Source organism: Malus domestica, chromosome 11, assembly GCF_042453785.1.
Source record: "Malus domestica chromosome 11, GDT2T_hap1".
Taxonomy (NCBI): Eukaryota; Viridiplantae; Streptophyta; class Magnoliopsida; order Rosales; family Rosaceae; genus Malus; species Malus domestica.
In genome coordinates this window covers 27,197,454-27,215,967 of record NC_091671.1, presented here as the reverse complement: position 1 = coordinate 27,215,967, position 18,514 = coordinate 27,197,454, and the positions used below count along the sequence as shown (strand labels likewise).

At 38.6% G+C, this 18,514-nt stretch overlaps 1 protein-coding gene across 2 annotated transcripts; it reads right to left on the bottom strand.

Moving 5' to 3' along the window:
• Positions 1–2,663: 2,663 nt before the first annotated feature.
• Positions 2,664–17,182, bottom strand: LOC103426829 (NAD-dependent protein deacetylase SRT1-like). Of its 2 annotated transcripts, none has more exons than XM_029088833.2 (14): positions 16,847–17,182; positions 15,785–15,814; positions 15,602–15,694; positions 14,775–14,894; positions 7,565–7,665; positions 7,278–7,386; positions 6,671–6,750; positions 6,314–6,392; positions 6,152–6,205; positions 5,822–5,918; positions 4,988–5,070; positions 4,170–4,237; positions 3,371–3,473; positions 2,664–3,231 (listed from the first exon to the last, which is right to left on the bottom strand). In XM_029088833.2, exons 1-14 carry the CDS (start codon positions 16,943–16,945, stop codon positions 2,932–2,934), a joined length of 1,416 nt encoding a protein of 471 aa, XP_028944666.1. In that variant the 5' UTR covers positions 16,946–17,182; the 3' UTR covers positions 2,664–2,931. The 2 variants fall into 2 exon arrangements, with proteins under 2 accessions (XP_028944666.1, XP_028944667.1); XM_029088834.2 differs by having other exon boundaries at positions 14,775–14,899; positions 16,847–16,972.
• Between the last annotated feature and the right edge of the window lie 1,332 nt (positions 17,183–18,514).

The following is an 18,514-nucleotide window of genomic DNA, read 5'->3' as shown; positions in this document are numbered from 1 at the left end:
TTATTGTGAAATGGTAAAGTAAATTGTCTGCTTTTCATTTGTTCTGTCATCTTATCTATTATTTTCCTTCAACTGAAGAATATAATTTTAGGCATTAGAAGAAACAAGAGCAGCAATAGATTTCGGGACAAAAATCTCTAACATATCCGTCGATGCTCTCCCTCTTCATTGTAAAGAAGTGGTCAATTGCATTTTCTTCTACCATTTGATTTCCATTGAAGCTTACAATTTATCACTTTGAATCAATCGTATAATGTTAATTGTCTTAATTCCATTTTAAATACAAAGATTGATAACTTCTTCGCCATACAACAACTCCTGTCTAGCATGAGGAGAGGTACAAACCTAAATTACATCACAATGTGGATAGAGTGACCATAATTGGCTAAAGCATCAGCGAAAAAATTAGCCTCCCAAACAAGACTAAAACAATAAACTCAAAGGAAGAACCTAAATACAATATATCTTGAGCACAAGTTTTAATTCTCCAAGATATTAGACTGTGGCCCAAAATGCAATCATGGTTTGTCGTTGCAGTGTAATTTCTTTTTGTATTCCTTGAAAAATATACCTTTTTTCAGGCAAATCACCCTATTATTTGATGATCATGTACTCTACACTCTTCTTTTTATTTTTGAAATTTTCTCTGATAAAAAATAAAAATTCGTAAACCGTTATTTGATATATTCAATAAATTCATTTTCTACTGCACCGTTTAATGTACATCGTATTAGATAAAATATTTACGTATTTATGAGATTCCATATATATTCGTTAAGAGAGATTATATTCACACACCCAATTTACTTCTCTCATACCCTTTTAATTTTTTAATATTTTCTACACACCACTAACGGTAACATCCCACATCAACCAACGGAGAGGAGGTGATGTGCTTTATATGTACATGCTCCCCTTCCTATAGCACAAAGTCTTTTGGGAACTTACTGGCTTCGGATTCCATGGGAACTCCGAAGTTAAGCGAGTTCGGGCAAGAGCAATCCCAGGATCGGTGACCCACTGGGAGGTTCTCGTGTGAATTCTCAGAAACAAAACCGTACGGGCGTGGCCGGAGTTCAAAGCGGACAATATCGTGCTACGCGGCGGAGCCGGTCTGGAAGGTGATACTAACACTTGATAAAAAAATATTAAAAAATTAAAAAATGTCGGAAAAGTAATTTAGGGTGTGAATATAATCTTCCATTCGTTAATCTCATTGCGGAAGATGCCAATTTTTTTTCTTTTTGCATACAAAGGTCCCATATTTACGACACATAAAATTTAGCTTTTTTTTTTTTATTATGAACGGTTTCTAATTTCCGCATTTGGATCAATTTGCCATAAAAATATTTCCGACAACAGTTGGCGGTTGTTGTCAATTATCAATTTCTATAATCCAATAACGCCAACATTAGGATTTTCGAAAGTGACAAATTGTCAATAACTGTCAACTATCGGAAAGAATTAAAAAATTTATCAAAATGTAAAAAATGGAAACCACTCTCGTTAGGACAAATCCAAATCTCTTATCTTTATAACACACTTTTGAAATATATGACAAACAATTGGAAGCGCGTGTAAAGCACAAGGTACAAATAATTTTAAGGTGTGCACTTCATTGACAGGTTTTCACATTTATTGTATTGCAATGTTACATATAGAGGTTTCCACATATATGTTACTTCCTGAATTTCACAAAGATTGACTGGTAGTGAAGGAGGTATACATAAAAAACTTTGTAATTTCAGTACTAGCCACTAAGGCACTTATGCTTATGTTTAGCGACACTTGAAAGTTTTGGGGTAAAAGAGTTTGATTTTTTGTGGAGAAAAACTACAACTTTATCCTGATTTATGAAGTATTGTAATGTAATTTCTCTTTGTATTACCTAAAAAATGTAACTTTTCTTAATTTGTATGCAAATCATCCAAAAACTACGATATATGTTACTTTTGAACCTCACGAACATCGACTGATAGTAAAGGATGTCAGCATAAAAAAAACCCTTGTAATTTCAGCATTAGTCACTTGGGCACTAATGCTACTGTGTTAGTGAGACCTAAAAGTTTAGGGTAAAAAAGTTAGTTTTTGTGTGGTGAAAAACTATGATTTTATCTTGGCTTATGAAGTAGTTTGTCCTTGTAATGTAATTTCCCTTTGTATTCTCTAAAAAATGTATATTTTTTATTTGTAGGCAAATCTTCCAAAATCTACAATTTGTGTTACTTTTGAAATCTCACGAAAATTGACTGTAGTAAAGGAGGTATACACTTTCTTACGAATTGTGACTCACCACTCACATTTCTTACGCCTTGCTAGATATGAACTTTTCTCCTTTCTCGTCACTCATTCAAGTTTCAATCGATCCAACACCATTTCACCCTGATGAAATGGTAGACTGAATAATGCCTTAGGATTTTTACTACGGTCAACACTTTCTTTCTCCGACTGGTGACGTTTGCTGAATAGCGACAGCCTGATTCAGTTTGGTTCACACTTGGAACACTACATCTTTCGGCCGCTTAAGACTGAACAGGTCAGCCTTGTTCATGCATCAGGTTATGGGAAAAGAAACAAGAAACAAGTCTCTTCAATCACTCCACTCTTTGGCAACAGAGAATCTCCATTCACCCAAAACTCGCAGGATGAGAGAGAGAGAGAGCTGAAGACCATAATTTGAATCATATTAGCCGATTAAGTTATAACACCACCTATTCATAGCTGGGGAGATGAGTGCAGCATCTAACAAAATTCACCCAGTCCCTACTAACTCAAAACTTTTTTCGTCAGTCCTAATGAGCATAAGATATTTACAAGAAAACCAAGCGCAACCGGTCGGTTTCTATAACGTAGATGCCTGTGACCTTTCATCAATTTCTAGATTTTCAGTGCCATTTACAAGTTCTTGCCGAACCACCAACTGTTCAGTTTCTAAAATCTAGATTTGCGCCTGTGCATTTTTGATCGCTTCCTCGATGTTTCAAAACCGTTGACACTTTCTTTTCGCCTTTTAATGGCGTTACCTAGGGAACCAGCTTGCAAGGCTTCAGCACTCATCCTATACCGGACAACATTTGTTACAATGGCATATGCAATGACCTTAGTTTTTGGGGTCAGCATCACATTTCTCTCAACAATTGCATTCTGCCCACAGCATGATTCTTGAATTGCTGTGTGTCTCAGCTTTTGCAATACTGCATCCTTATCAAGCGTAAGACAGTCTTCTGGAACCTGGACAATAATAAGTCACAGTAATGTCAGGCTTCCCTTAGAACACAGAAAGGCGATATCCTTGATTTCGAAAATCAAGGATATGTAATTTATAACCACTAACAGCATATAAGAGACAAGGTTCGAACTTCTAACCAACCTTAAAATTAAGAGGTACAACAATTTCTGTGGACGGACAACCACAACTATCTATGAAGTTGAATTTCAAAACCATATCAAATGATTTTCCCTGCAAGGTTCTCCTGATACATATCGAATACAAAAATGTGAGAATGTGACACTGTTAGATAACACATCATAAGCTATTAGCCTATTGGATCATCTGCATACATCAGAATGGAGTTGAAGTGCTAGAGGACAAGAAAGTGAGAGGAGTTATGATAATGTGAAGGAGAGATGAGAAAATATATGTAGAGAGGTTCATAAATAAAAAACTGAGTTGTTTGGTATCCTTCTTGAATGAAATTTTTTGTTTTTGAAACTAACCAGCATTAAGTAATTTACCTACCATTCAGAAACTTAGATCCAAGAACGATACCAAACAGGCCCCAAACAATTTAAGAAACTTTTGTTTTTAGCTTTCGTTCTATGTTTCCTTCCTTTCTTCCTCACCGCCCTCATCTCTCATCTCTCTCCTTTCTTGCATACCTCTGTCTAGACTCTAAAAAAACAATGGGTCCAGATGAACCAAAATATGGGAGTATCCATGCAGATTATACCATTAAGAAATACAAATAAAGCCACTAGTTTCCAATCAAAGGAATTTACAATAACAAATATCAAACTGCTGGAGAGAACCATACAAGTCTTGACTGATCATACTGTTTTCTCATTTTAAATAAAATCTATATTTTACTTAGTTTACAATCACTTTAAGTATTTATGACCTATCTTATTTGAAATTCAAAATTGAATAGAGGCAATTCAGTTTAGCATACCTTTTCAATTGAAATGGTTCCTTCTGTAGAATAGCTGATTTATACCCTTGATTGTCTAAGAAGGATATCTAGGATGCAAATATAACACGAGGGTGAGAACCAAATCCGGGAAAAGGAAATATAACAAGATAATTTGAAGGGGATGTCTTGTAGAGAAGGAATGTGCCCTAAGCTTCCCACACAAATTCACTAAGTTGATCAATCTCGAGATAACGCAATGTTCTTACGCTCGGTTGCTAAAATACAAGAATGGGAACTGTTAAAAGAGATTTCTTTGGAGCAAAGGTCAACTGCTTCAAAAATTAATCTACTATGGTTTGGGTGGCAGAGCAGAGCGGTAACTTTCAACACAAAAAAAAACTAAGCACCTAATGATCTAGTCAGTCGGTAAATGACAAGAATGCAAATATGCATCTATGAATATGGAAAAAGCTATATATAAAAAAACATATAACCATTTGTGAATAAGAGGATCATTTCTGAGGGGCAGCTGTAAACAAATTTCTTATCGCAGTGCTAGAATGAAAACGAAAGATAAACTATATCCAACAAGATGTAGTGATTTCTTGCTTACAGCGGGTTTCATAACTTCCCTACATTCACAAAGTCGATTGTATACAAAAAAAAATGTCAGGGTTCATCCTTACAGATATAAAAGAAAATGGTCAACTGTTTTATATTTACAGTTATTTGGTTCTATAGACGGGCCTGTAAAATACAAAAACTAAAGATGAAAAATTTAAGATGTGGTCTGTCAGTAAAATGATAAGGAAGCAAGTAGCAAGATCAACGAAACAAGTATCTTAAAGTAATTTCACCTCAATAGATTTGACAAATGGCAATGGAGCTTTCTGTCCATGTACACTTGCTACGCGGAGGCTCCAGTTCACATTCTTTTTATCTGTAAGCAAGTGAATGGACTATGTGAGAAAGATGAAACTAAAGTTTACTAATTTGAGGACAATTCATGGAACTACTGATACTTGTTAATCATGTCTGGGAACAAAAACAAGGAGTAATTAGAGAGAGTAGTCCATTACCATATATAGGGCATCACTAGTAATAGTACAAAGCATTTGCAAACGTTGATATGTAAACAATATTCAGCGCTAGACAACCACTATGGCACTACCCCAATAGATTAAGCCTTTAAGGGCCAGGGATGTGTATCCAGTTAACACATTCTGTGTGTGGATAGGTTAAGAAATGTAGAGAGATATTCATATAGGTGCAGCCCCATCCTCCACCATGCAAACCAACAATTAATTGGGGAATGGGTATGGAGGTTTCGAACCCATTGCCTCCCGCAAACCAAGGCTCGGATACTTTGTTAGACAACCACCGGACACCAAAAGCTTCAGTTTTTATTTAGGGAGTGGACCAAAAATGTGTATGAAATTAACACTAAAATAGGCTCTGCAGAAGAGCGGTCACAGTCAAAGCTGGAAAAGATCGGGGAAAAAGAAGAAGAATGAGCTTCAGTGCTAGATCTAATAGCAAACCAAAGGACATAAATGGCATTCACATATAATAGAGTTGTAAATTTACTAGAAGCACACTGAAAGCATCTCCTGTACATCCAAAACAAGCATATACGTGTGACTCTCTGCACCTTGTACAAAATATTTAACACGGTAAACATGAAACCTTACCTAAACTCAAGGCTTGAGTTAGAATGATCTGAAAAAGATCTAACCGGACAAATGGAGGAATCTGAAGATTTAGAAAGTCCATGACACCTGAAATAACCTGTTGCCGAAATGAATAAATAATGATGTAGGAGACCGAATCTAAATGTTGAAATAAAATGAACAAATTGGAGCTCAGCATTCTGATTCACGCCCCTATTGATAAAGCCCAGATACGACCTGATGGGATGTGCAAATGTACAAAATGCGTAATGGGTAACAATAAGACTTCATCAACAGAGGTGACAAAAGCTTGTCTAATAAAAACTACATTGATATTATACATTTCAATACCTTATCAACAAGTCCATGGATCACTAAATTTGCTTTCTTGTCCTTTGGAGTTTTCTGCGAAGTAGAATAAAGCACGTAATAAATAACTGTTAATAAACTTGATGTGACATGTCCAATTTTTTGCAGCCCATAAACAACGGCCATAAACTAGAAGGTAATTACCTGAAGGTTGACAATTACAATCTTTCCCCCACCACGGAGCGATTTCAGAGGAAGGTTGCATGCTGGAGTGATCTGCAAACTGCAGAAATAACACCAATCAGGAAGAACTTCATGCCCTAAACTATTTATAGCCTGATTCATCCTTCCGTAGCCCTAGTTTCAGTAAAAAAGGGAGTGTGAAATTCATTTCAGAATTCGACTAAGGAATTTAACTTTAAACGTTATTATGCTACAACTAAGTAATTACTGTATATGGTCCATCAAAGCCACAAAGTAATAGTAACTACCACACAATATCCTTATATACAAAAGCTAAGCTACCGTTGTGACAGCTAAATTAGGTAACTCTGTTTTTACCTTGTCCCCAAACATAATACAACATCAGCCATCCTGCAGTGCTTCTCAGCCAGATCCATCTCCTTTGAGGGCAATGCATCCTGAACACATAGCAAAAGCAAGAGAGCATTTCTCAGAAACATCTTTTAAAAAAAAATGCATGAACAAGCCACGTCCCCAGAAGATTCTCCATATTTCTCATCCTATATAGCTGAAAGTGACATACAATTCAAATGCAATTATATATTTTACTTTTGACTCTTGGTCAAAGAGTTTCCATGCAGACAAAACAAGTGTGGTAAATGAAAATTTTCTTTTACGGGAAATACAAATTTTGTAGATGCACAGAACAGAGGTACATCAGGAGATGAAAGCCATCCTCTTAGGTAAACCCTACCACAAAATTATAATAAGCAAAAACACTAACTCCCAACGTATCAAGGTATACAATACTAGAATGAACATTCCTTAAATACTTACACGATGATACCCAAAAGAGGCAAACACTTATTTGAATTAAAAAACGATTAAATCAAAATTAAACTGACAGATTAATAAAATGAAGGCCAAGAAATTATTTCTTCACCATGGACATCCAAACAGAACATAAATTATTAGTAAGCAATACCTCCCAATCCAGAACTGTATCTTTAAGCCTTGCTCTACAATTTTTATCTGAGCACCGTCTTGAAGTCTCCTTCAGTCCAATAGTCTCAACCTCAAAATCCCTCAAATACCTTAACAAGTTTAAATCATGAAATTAAATTGATAAAAGAACGACGCAAGGAGCCAAACTATGAAGCAAACAAAATATTAACTTCTGTACACTAAACCTTTCCCGGCCCAATTCCCAAGAAAAAGAAAAATGATGAGGAAAGGCAACAATAACAGGATGATAAAAAGAGAAAGCCTTACTCGACTCCACAAGAAGGGCAGGTTTCCAGAAAGGAGTTACCATGTAACTCAGCAAGTTTCTCCCTCGGTATTCCAGATCGTAGATGAAGACCATCAACATTCTAGCATTCAAACATAAAAGGTAATAAACATGTAGAGAGACAAATGAGCTATTTATGCGGGTGCAAGAATGAAAGACGAAAATAGTGCATAAATAGTAACAAGGTCAGACAGAAAAATAATACAAACAGTCAAACACAATGGAATTATTAATGTGTCCCTGGCCCAGCAGCAACAACAACAACAACAACAACAAAGCCTTTTCCCACTAAGTGGGGTAGGCTATATGAATCCTAGAACGCCATTGCGCTCGGTTTTGTGTCATGTCCTCCGTTAGATCCAAGTACTCAAGTCTTTTCTTAGGGTCTCTTCCAAAGTTTTCCTAGGTCTTCCTCTACCCCTTCGGCCTTGAACCTCTGTCCAGTAGTCACATTTTCGAACCGGAGCGTCAGTAGGCCTTCTTTGCACATGTCCAAACCACCGGAACCGATTTTCTCTCATATTTCCTTCAATTTTGGCTACTCCTACTTTACCTCGGATATCCTCATTCCCAATCTTATCCTTTCTCGTGTGCCTATACATCCCACGAAGCATCCTCATCTCCGCTACACCCATTTTGTGTACGTGTTGATGCTTCACCGTCCAACATTCTGTGCCATACAACATCGCTGGCCTTATTGCCGTCCTATAAAATTTTCCCTTGAGCTTCAGTGGCCTACGACGGTCACACAACACGCCGGATGCACTCTTACACTTCATCCATCCAGCTTGTATTCTATGGTTGAGATCTCCATCTAATTCTCCGTTCTCTTGCAAGATAGATCCTAGGTAGCGAAAACGGTCACTTTTTGTGATCTTCGCTAGATTGCTCCGGTCATTAGTGTGGATAAGTATATAAATGGATAGAGATAGGAAAGCAAACACAAGATGTACGTGGTTCACCCAGATTGGCTACGTCCACGGAATAGAGGAGTTCTCATTAATTGTGAAGGGTTTACACAAGTACATAGGTTCAAGCTCTCCTTTAGTGAGTACAAGTGAATGATTTAGTACAAATGACATTAGGAAATATTGTGGGAGAATGATCTCGTAACCACGAAACTTCTAAGTACCGGAGTGTGGTATCGTCTTGACTTGCCTTATCTGTCTCATAGGTAGATGTGGCATCTTCTCTGGAAGTACTCTTCCTCCATCCAGGGATGGTATCTGTAACTGGTGGAGATGCACAAGGTAATGTATCAATTTCACTTGAAGCTTACTTGTAGTTTCAGGCTTGGTCAAGCGCGATACAAACCATGTAGTAGGAGTCCCCCAAGTCGCCGAGCTAGGGGATCTGCTGAAAGAGGTGACAGACAAGGTAAGCAATCAGAGCTCCGGCTGATTGTTCACATTCTCCCTATCTTGCAGGCAGCATGAAGGATAAAGAGAAGAAAAATGAGAAGAGATGATATGGGATACTTTTGCTTTTGAAGAAGTAACTTTCCACAGGCTTATTCTTGAACTGGGCTGGAGGGTTTTCTGGTTTCCTCCAGAGTATAAGGCCGACTGAAGAATTTAAGGGTCAAAACAAGTCCATCAAATCTAGAGTACGTTCGACCCTGCTGATATGGGATACTTTTGCTTTTGACAGAGTAGTGGATGTATCGGCACGTGTGCTGTTACGCTTGTCTCCACATGCTTCCTTGTATCCTTCTCACTTGCCCTATCTGTTCCTCAGGCAGATGCGGTATCTTCCCTGGAAGCATAAGATGTTGAAGATGAGTACTCGAGAGCAATGCCAGGTAAGTAATCAGGTAAGGGGTTCCAGGCAGTCAGTTCCTGGTTGGAAGCTTGATTCCAAGTGCTAACTGATTGCTCTCTTTCTCCTTGTCTTGCAGGTAAGAACAAGGCCAAAGGAAAAGACAGGGAAAAAGAATGATATGGGATACTCTTGCTTTTAACCCTGATGATATGAGATATTCTTGCTCTAGTATAGCTTGTTTACAAAGGTATTATCGGGGGGAAAGAAAGCTGAATATTTCGAAAGGCTTCGTTGGGAGTGCCCTCTCAGATAAGAGGAAGGGTTGAGCATTTTTGCAGGTCTGCCTGTCCGTTGAGGATGGAGGTCGACATATATAGGAGTCTCCCTAACATCAAGTAATAATGCTATTCCTTTACCCTGCTTGGTCATAGCACGGTAATGGGAGCTGCCAACTTCACATGTTTTAACTCTGTCAGAGCACTTTGAAAAAGTGGTCTGTGGTATCTGGAAAGCTGATGTTGCGTGTGAAGATTACAGACAAGCTTTATCCAAGGAGATCCAGCTCTTGAAGTTGGGAAAGTGGTGCCTCTTCGGTTTTCGAACAAGCAATCCTGTCGGGGATCTGGCTCTCGAGATTCGGAGAACGATGCCTCTTCGATTTTTGAGAAAGCAATCCTGCTGGGGGTCTGGCTCTCGAGATTCGGAGAGCGGTGTCTCTTCGATTTTTGAGAAAGTAATCATGTTGGGAGTCTGGCTCTCGAGATTCGAAGGGCGGTGCCTCTTCGATTTTGGAGCAAGCAATCTTGTTGGGAGTGTTTTCTCGAATGTGAGTAAAGGTTGGGCATGTTTAATAGTCTACCTTGCCACGAAGCACAGAGGTTGACACACAGGGACTTTCCAATTATCCAGCAGTGGTACTGTTCCTTTACCCTCTCTTTGATTTTTGAGAAAGTAATCATGTTGGGAGTCTGGCTCTCGAGATTCGGAGGGCGGTGCCTCTTCGATTTTGGAGCAAGCAATCTTGTTGGGAGTGTTTTCTCGAATGTGAGTAAAGGTTGGGCATGTTTGCTAGTCTACCTTGCCACGAAGCACAAAGGTTGACACACAGGGACTTTCCAATTATCCAGCAGTGGTACTGTTCCTTTACCCTCTCTTCGATTTTTGAGAAAGTAATCATGTTGGGAGTCTGGCTCTCGAGATTCGGAGGGCGGTGCCTCTTCGATTTTGGAGCAAGCAATCTTGTTGGGAGTGTTTTCTCGAATGTGAGTAAAGGTTGGGCATGTTTGCTAGTCTACCTTGCCACGAAGCACAGAGGTTGACACACAGGGACTTTCCAATTATCCAGCAGTGGTACTGTTCCTTTACCCTCTCTTCGATTTTTGAGAAAGTAATCATGTTGAGAGTCTGGCTCTCGAGATTCGGAGGGCGGTGCCTCTTCGATTTTGGAGCAAGCAATCTTGTTGGGAGTGTTTTCTCAAATGTGAGTAAAGGTTGGGCATGTTTGCTAGTCTACCTTGCCACGAAGCACAGAGGTTGACACACCAGGACTTTCCAATTATCCAGCAGTGGTACTGTTCCTTTACCCTTGTGGGTAATAATATGGTAGCTAGACCTTCAAAATTTATGTGTCTAAACTTTGTTAGTGTTGTTTCTTTGCTATTCTTTTACCCTTCTTGGTCAGAGCGATGTAATGGGAGCTGCAAGCTTCACGTGTCTCAACTTTGTCAGAGAACTTTGGCAAAGTTATCTGTGGTACCCATGAGCTACTGTTGCATGTGGGAAGTGGGTGATTGAACAGTACGATTCATGTGCTTTCTACTTCGCCAGAAATCTTCGACAGAATGCCCATAATTTCCGCAAAGCTGAGTGTGCGTGTGACAGGTGCTGACAAGGCTGGAAGAGTAGGTGCCTCTTCGATTTCTGAGATCGGCCCTCGTGGTCTCTGAGCAGCCCAGCTTTTGAGAAAGCAAGCCTCTTCGATTTCTGAGATCGGCCTTCGTGGTCTTTGAGCAGCCCAGCTTTTGAGAAAGAAAACGCCTCTTCGATTTCTGAGATCGACCCTCGTGGTCTCTGAGCAGCCCAGCTTTTGAGAAAGCAAACGCCTCTTCGATTTCTGAGCAGGCGCCTCTTCGATTTCTGAAGCTTCGTCGAATGCAGATTTTTATAGGGGTTGGCATTAAGTTCCAAAGCACACTTGAATATCCACCAATAGAAGCTCCATTCTTGCACTTCTAAGATCTTGATTTGTCCGACCTCTTCTCTCTTCAACACCTTTGAAAATGTCTAGCCCCTCCGACCGTCGTTTTGACTTGAACCTTGTTGAAGAGGCAGCCCCGCCTTCTCCAGACAACATATGGCGCCCATCCTTCGTCTCCCCTACTGGTCCTCTTACCGTTGGGGATTCCGTGATGAAGAATGATATGACCGCTGCGGTAGTGGCCAGGAACCTTCTCACTCCCAAAGATAACAGACTACTTTCCAAACGGTCTGATGAGTTGGCTGTTAAGGATTATCTGGCTCTCAGTGTTCAGTGTGCAGGTTCTGTGTCTAATATGGCCCAACGCCTATTTGCTCGAACCCGCCAAGTTGAATCATTGGCGGCTGAAGTGATGAGTCTCAAACAGGAGATTAGAGGGCTCAAGCATGAGAATAAACAGTTGCACCGGCTCGCACATGACTATGCTACAAACATGAAGAGGAAGCTTGACCAGATGAAGGAATTTGATGGTCCGGTTTTACTTGATCATCAGAGATTTGTGGGTTTGTTCCAAAGGCATTTATTGCCTTCGTCTTCTGGGGCTGTATCGCGTAATGAAGCTCCAAATGATCAACCTCTGATGCCTCCTCCTTCTAGGGTTCTGTCCAGTACTGAGGCTCCGAATGATCCCCCTTCGGTGCCTTCTCTTTCTGGGGCTCTACCGACTGCTGAGACTTCTCCTAAGCAACCTTTGTGAAGGCTCCCTCTTGTTTGTTTATTTTGACTCAAGTATATGTACATATTTGTAACTTATCGAGGATATCAATAAATAAGCTTTCCTTCATTTCAACGTATTGTGTTAAATACACCAAAGCCTTCTTCGCTAAGTTCTTTGAATTTTCTTTTGTTGAAGCTTGTATGTTGAAGCTTTGTGAGTGGAACATGTAGGTTGAGGTAGTGTTCCCTTAATTTCCCGAGTGAGGAAAACTTCTCGGTTGGAGACTTGGAAAATCCAAGTCACTGAGTGGGATCGACTATATGAATCTTAGAACGCCATTGTGTTCTGTCCTGTGTCATGTCCTCCGTTAGATCCAAGTACTCTTAAGTCTTTTCTTAGGGTCTCTTCCAAAGTTTTCCTAGGTCTTCCTCTACCCCTTCGGCCCTGAACCTTTGTCCCATAGTCGCATCTTCTAATCGGAGCGTCAGTAGGCCTTATTTGCACATGTCCAAACCACCGTAACCGATTTTCTCTCATCTTTCCTTCAATTTCGGCTACTCCTACTTTACCCCGGATATCCTCATTTCTAATCTTATCCTTTCTCGTGTGCCCACACATCCAACGAAGCATCCTCATCTCCGCTACACCCATTTTGTGTACGTGTTGATGCTTCACCGCCCAACATTCTGTGCCATACAGCATCGCCGGTCTTATTGCCGTCCTATAAAATTTTTCCTTGAGCTTCAGTGGCATACAGCGGTCACACAACACGCCGGATGCACTCTTCCACTTCATCCATCCAGCTTGTATTCTATGGTTGAGATCTCCATCTAATTCTCCGTTCTTTTGCAAGATAGATCCTAGGTAACGAAAACGGTCGCTCTTTGGTATTTCTTGATCTCCGATCCTTACCCCTAACTCGTTTTGGTCTCCATTTGCACTGAACTTGCACTCCATATATTCTGTCTTTGATCGGCTTAGGCGAAGACATTTAGATTCCAACACTTCTCTCCAAAGGTTAAGCTTTGCATTTACCCCTTCCTGAGTTTCATCTATCAACACTATATCGTCTGCGAAAAGCATACACCAAGGAATATCATCTTGAATATGTCCTGTTAACTCATCCATTACCAACGCAAAAAGGTAAGGACTTAAGGATGAGCCTTGATGTAATCCTACAGTTATGGGAAAGCTTTCGGTTTGTCTTTCATGAGTTCTTACGGCAGTCTTTGCTCCTTCATACATATCCTGTATAGCTTGGATATATGCTATTCGTACTCCTTTCTTCTCTAAAATCCTCCAAAGAATGTCTCTTGGGACCATATCATACGCTTTTTCCAAATCTATAAAGACCATGTGTAAATCCTTTTTCCCATCTCCATATCTTTCCATCAATCTTTGTAAGAGATAGATTGCCTCCATGGTTGAGCGCCCTGGCATGAACCCGAATTGGTTGTCCGAAACCCGTGTCTCTTGCCTCAATCTATGCTCAATGACTCTCCCAGAGCTTCATTGTATGACTCATTAGCTTAATACCCCTATAGTTCATACAATTTTGTACATGGCCCTTATTCTTGTAGATAGGCACCAAAGTGCTCGTTCGCCACTCATTTGGCATCTTCTTCGTTTTCAAAATCCTATTGAAAAGGTCAGTGAGCCATGTTATACCTGTCTCTCCCAAAACTTTCCACACTTCGATTGGTATATCGTCTGGGCCTACTGCTTTTCTATGCTTCATCTTCTTCAAAGCTACAACCACTTCTTCCTTTCGGATTCTATGATAAAAATAGTAGTTTCTACACTCTTCTGAGTTACTCAACTCCCCTAAAGAAGCACTCCTTTCATGTCCTTCATTGAAAAGATTATGAAAATAACCTTTCCAACTGTCTTTAACCGCATTCTTTGTAGCAAGAACCTTTCCATCCTCATCCTTGATGCACCTCACTTGGTTTAGGTCCCTTGTCTTCTTTTCCCTTGCTCTAGCTAGTTTATAGATATCCAACTCTCCTTCTTTGGTATCTAGTCGCTTATACATATCGTCATAAGCCGCTAACTTAGCTTCTCTCACAGCTTTCTTCGCCTCTTGCTTCGCTTTTCTATACCTTTCACCATTTTCATCGGTCCTATCCTTGTATAAGGCTTTACAACATTCCTTCTTAGCCTTCACCTTTGTTTGTACCTCCTCATTCCACCACCAAGATTCCTTTTGGTGTGGGGCAAAGCCCTTGGACTCTCCTAATACCTCTTTTGCTACTTTTCGGATACAACTAGCCATGGAATCCCACATTTGGTTAGCTTCCCCCTCTCTATCCAACTTTTTAATAGTAAAAAGACTATGCCCTTCCCCTAGTCCCAATATAGGAATAGGACACAGGAGAATGTAGCCTCAAAGACTTGAAGATGCTAGCATCCAAAGCATGACCAGATATTAAGCCACTTGAATAACTGATTTTAAAAAATTATCAATAATTTTCAATATAAAGAAATTCTGCAGGGTAGACCAAATAATGTATACCTGGCTAATTACAAACTTCAAAATTCCAGCTCTCTCCAGTTCAACCAAAGCTATATGAGTCAAGCTCGGCATTGCACGATGAAATGGCAGTGATGCTTCCGGCAAAGCCTTGCCTTCATGCTGCACTAGTAAACAGAAATCAGCAACATCCATAGTGCTCTGCAGATGCATGAGTGCTTCTATCTTTTGTAATTATTATTTTGGTATAATTATGATTGTTTCTCGTATGGCTAGGATAAGCCAAAAAGGTCGAAACAATGAGGACTCCTTTTTACTCAGTTTCTCATACAAATGTAACTAACGACTAGAAGAGAGAGAGAGAGAGTTAAAATGGACCCGAATTCCTTCCAAAAATAAAGTTCTTAAAGAGATCACTGGGTATTTGGAATCAGTTGCCCCTCTCTAAGTTACTTATTTCACTATGGTTGATGTAGCAGACATCTTTCCTTGTAAGTTTTATCTTATAAATCCAATTTGTGTTCAAATGACTCAAATAGTCAATTTTTAAGTAGTTAGTATCCGGTAGAAGAATTAATCCATGTTAGATGTGATTCTTTTTTCTTAATCCATGTTAGATGTGGTTAGGATTCTTTTTTCTTATAAAAAACAAACTTTATTTGCGAAAAAAGATACATCTGCAATGGATAAGAAGTCCATCAAAATTAACATAAGACCTTCAAAACTCAAACCAAAATTACAATCAATACAAAACTCCCCTCCAATCAAGAGTAATCGCACCAAAAGGAATATCATTAATTTTGAAATGACAAATCACAAAGAAAAAAATTTAACTCTACGTATTTGGTATGAGGTTTTGTGATTCTCACCTGCAGAGTCCAAATTCCCCTTGGACCTCGAAAGTCCGGTATACCACAAGAAGTTGAGATTCCTGCACCTGTAAACACTACTAGATGCTTACTCTGCAAGTGCAAGGAATTTTTTTAGAAAAATTGATTAAATAAGATCGAATATGAAATATACTTATTGTAATGGGATGTGTAGGTTCAAACCTTTTGTATCAACATAGCAAGCCGCTCAATCTGCCATTCCCAAAAAATAAATTCATGCACATGATGTCAGCATAAAGAGCATACATACACAAACTCATATGTCCGCAAAGAATAGAACACACAAATGAAAGATCACAAAAGTGCACAAATATGCAATGGAGTTTGCAATTAGTAAGCATATCACATTACATTTCAAAATGTTTAAGTAAACCTTCATAAGTTTACTTTGTAAATCTCTAGAATATCAATGAAATTGAATAATCAAAACATCACAATTTTGGGAGCTAAGGAATAATCCAAGACTCTTAGGCCCCGTCTGTTCGAGAGGGTTGACTTGGGTAATACTACTCACTATACTGAAAGCATTTTGAAGGAAGAAATGGATGATAACTTCCTTATTTTGTCCAAGTCGAAGGTTAATCATGAAGAAAAGTAGTCCAATTTAATGGTACCATTTTTGTGAGGATTAGTAGGGATATCTTTTGTTCCTGAATAGTCTTTAACTTGGACAAAATACGAAAGTTGTCATCCATTTATTTTTTCAAAATGCCCTTCAGTTTGTTGAGCAGTTCCAAGCCAATCCCCTTTAACAAAACGAGGCCTTAAATTCTTCAACAGCTATGTAAGTCCTGGATAACAACAAAAGAGAAGGAAAAGATTGTGTTTGCGTCCACTCAATCGGTATAATTCAACTACATTCGAACCAAATGTGTTAACCGTGAAGCTGATAATCTCTACCTCTTTAAGGGTATAAACATAGATGTTTGGGATTACCAAAACACAGGTAAGGAAGTAACCAACTCATTGATCAAAAAAGCAAGTAAAACTCAATCACAATGCAGATAAACGCCTAAACCCAAATATCAGATCTCAATCAGCATTAAGTTTTAGGAACAAATCCATGTTCCCCAGCAAAACAAAGCCATAATTTTACCAAATGCAATAAAAAAAACCTAACTATCATTCATCACAACTCCAGAAGATCAACAAAGACATCAACTTTAAGAACAAGTAGCAATTTAAAACAAAATTGGAAAGGGAAAAAACTCAAAAGATTCTCACTTTTTCTTGCAAAACTTGAGGCGTGTCGAAATGTTCAGTCATTCCGACTTGGCCCACATCTTCTATGTAGGAAAGCTTCTCTGCATAACCCAAGGACATGGTCACTATGATGCTTCGTGTACCACCTTCGCCTTGTACCCCTCTCTCTCTCTCTCTTCTCTCTGTGAAAGTTTTGATCAAAAGGTAGGGAGTGAGAAGCCCTTTCGGCTTTTTACTTCTTCTATTTCTTCCCTCTCTATTGCTCGGAGAGTTTGAGACCCAACCCAAAATTGGTACTTTGACTAGACTCCTGGGTTAAGCAATAAAATGAGGGGTGTGCTATCTAGACATCCCAAATTATTTCTCACACACCTTTTATTAATTTCTATCCATTGATCTTCTTCAATTCATCTGATCTGACGGCCGAAAATTAGAAAGGTGTATGAGAAGTAAAATAGGGTGTGTGGATATCACATTCCTAAAAGGAAATAATTTTGTCTCAGCAACTTTTGATGGTTAGGATTAACTAGCACTAATCTTTTCCTCTATAAATATGGGTTCATGTTAACTTCAACAAAAGCGATGATTAGTGTTTTCTAAATAAAAAAAAAAAATATATATATATATATATATACTAATTATTATTACGATTTAGTGATATTCTTCTTTATTTGTAATTAAAATCTTTCATAGTCGAAACTTAAAGAGGTGTATTTAATTGGGATTTTGAGGGACACTTTTTTGACACACATTTTGACATAGTTTTTTAGGTATTTTGTAACCTCTCTTGGTGATTCGAACCGTCTATTTATCAATTTATTCATAAATCATCCTTACAAAAAATTAAACAAATTCAAAATCATTAAGACATTCATTTTTTTGTGAAGAAAAATGAACGACTACGATTACACAAACACTAAAATGACTACCATTTGATCCAAAAGTCGTATAAATGACTTAATGATTTTCAATTTGTGTAATTTTTTTCAAGCATAATCTATGAACAATGAATTGAAATATAGACGTTTCAAATTCTTGAATAAAGTTACGTCATGGGTCTTACAAAATGTGTGTCAAAAAAAATTTACCAAGTAGCCATTTGGGTGTTGTATGTGTTGTATGGGGTTCACCTTATTATTATGTTTCTTTTTAGAGAAACTAAAAGAAATCGGTCACTTCCTTAATCTTGGGACCAAAATAGGATTTTTGGTATATGTACAGAATATGCACAGGACATACACAACAATATGACAAAAATAGGATTTTTCAAAACCATGAAATGACCTAATTGCCCTCTTATTTTGTCCAACCTAGTCAGCATTTACTCCTTGTTTGAAAACCTCTCTCGGACGACCCCTATCTCTAGAACCCTAAATCCCCAAACGACCCAACCCAAATCCTGTCCAATTTCAGACTGACGCCATGCTTCCAAACTTTTCTATAATTTTCGCGGCCAAGGCGAGTTTGGTATCCATCGATTCAAACAATTGTAATGGCAAAATAAATAAAAAAATTAAAAAAAAAGGGCGCTTTGAATTGAATTTTCATTATTTGAACTTAGGTTTTCCCAATTTGGGAATTAAGGGTTTTGTGTGCAATTGACTGTTTTGTATAGTTAATTTAGGGGAAATTAACGAATTAGGCTTTAGGGTTGTGTAATTGCATGTAATTTGAAGTTAATTTTGTTCA

Excerpts from the sequence above, each read along its gene's own strand:
- LOC103426829 (XM_029088833.2), bottom strand. The coding sequence starts at position 16,945 with ATGTCCTTGGGTTATGCAGAGAAGCTTTCCTACATAGAAGATGTGGGC. Across the intron at positions 14,895-15,601 it reads GGGGAATTTGGACTCTGCAG|CATGAAGGCAAGGCTTTGCC; the intron begins GTGAGAATCACA and ends TTACTAGTGCAG. Across the intron at positions 3,474-4,169 it reads GAACCATTTCAATTGAAAAG|GAGAACCTTGCAGGGAAAAT; the intron begins GTATGCTAAACT and ends GATATGTATCAG.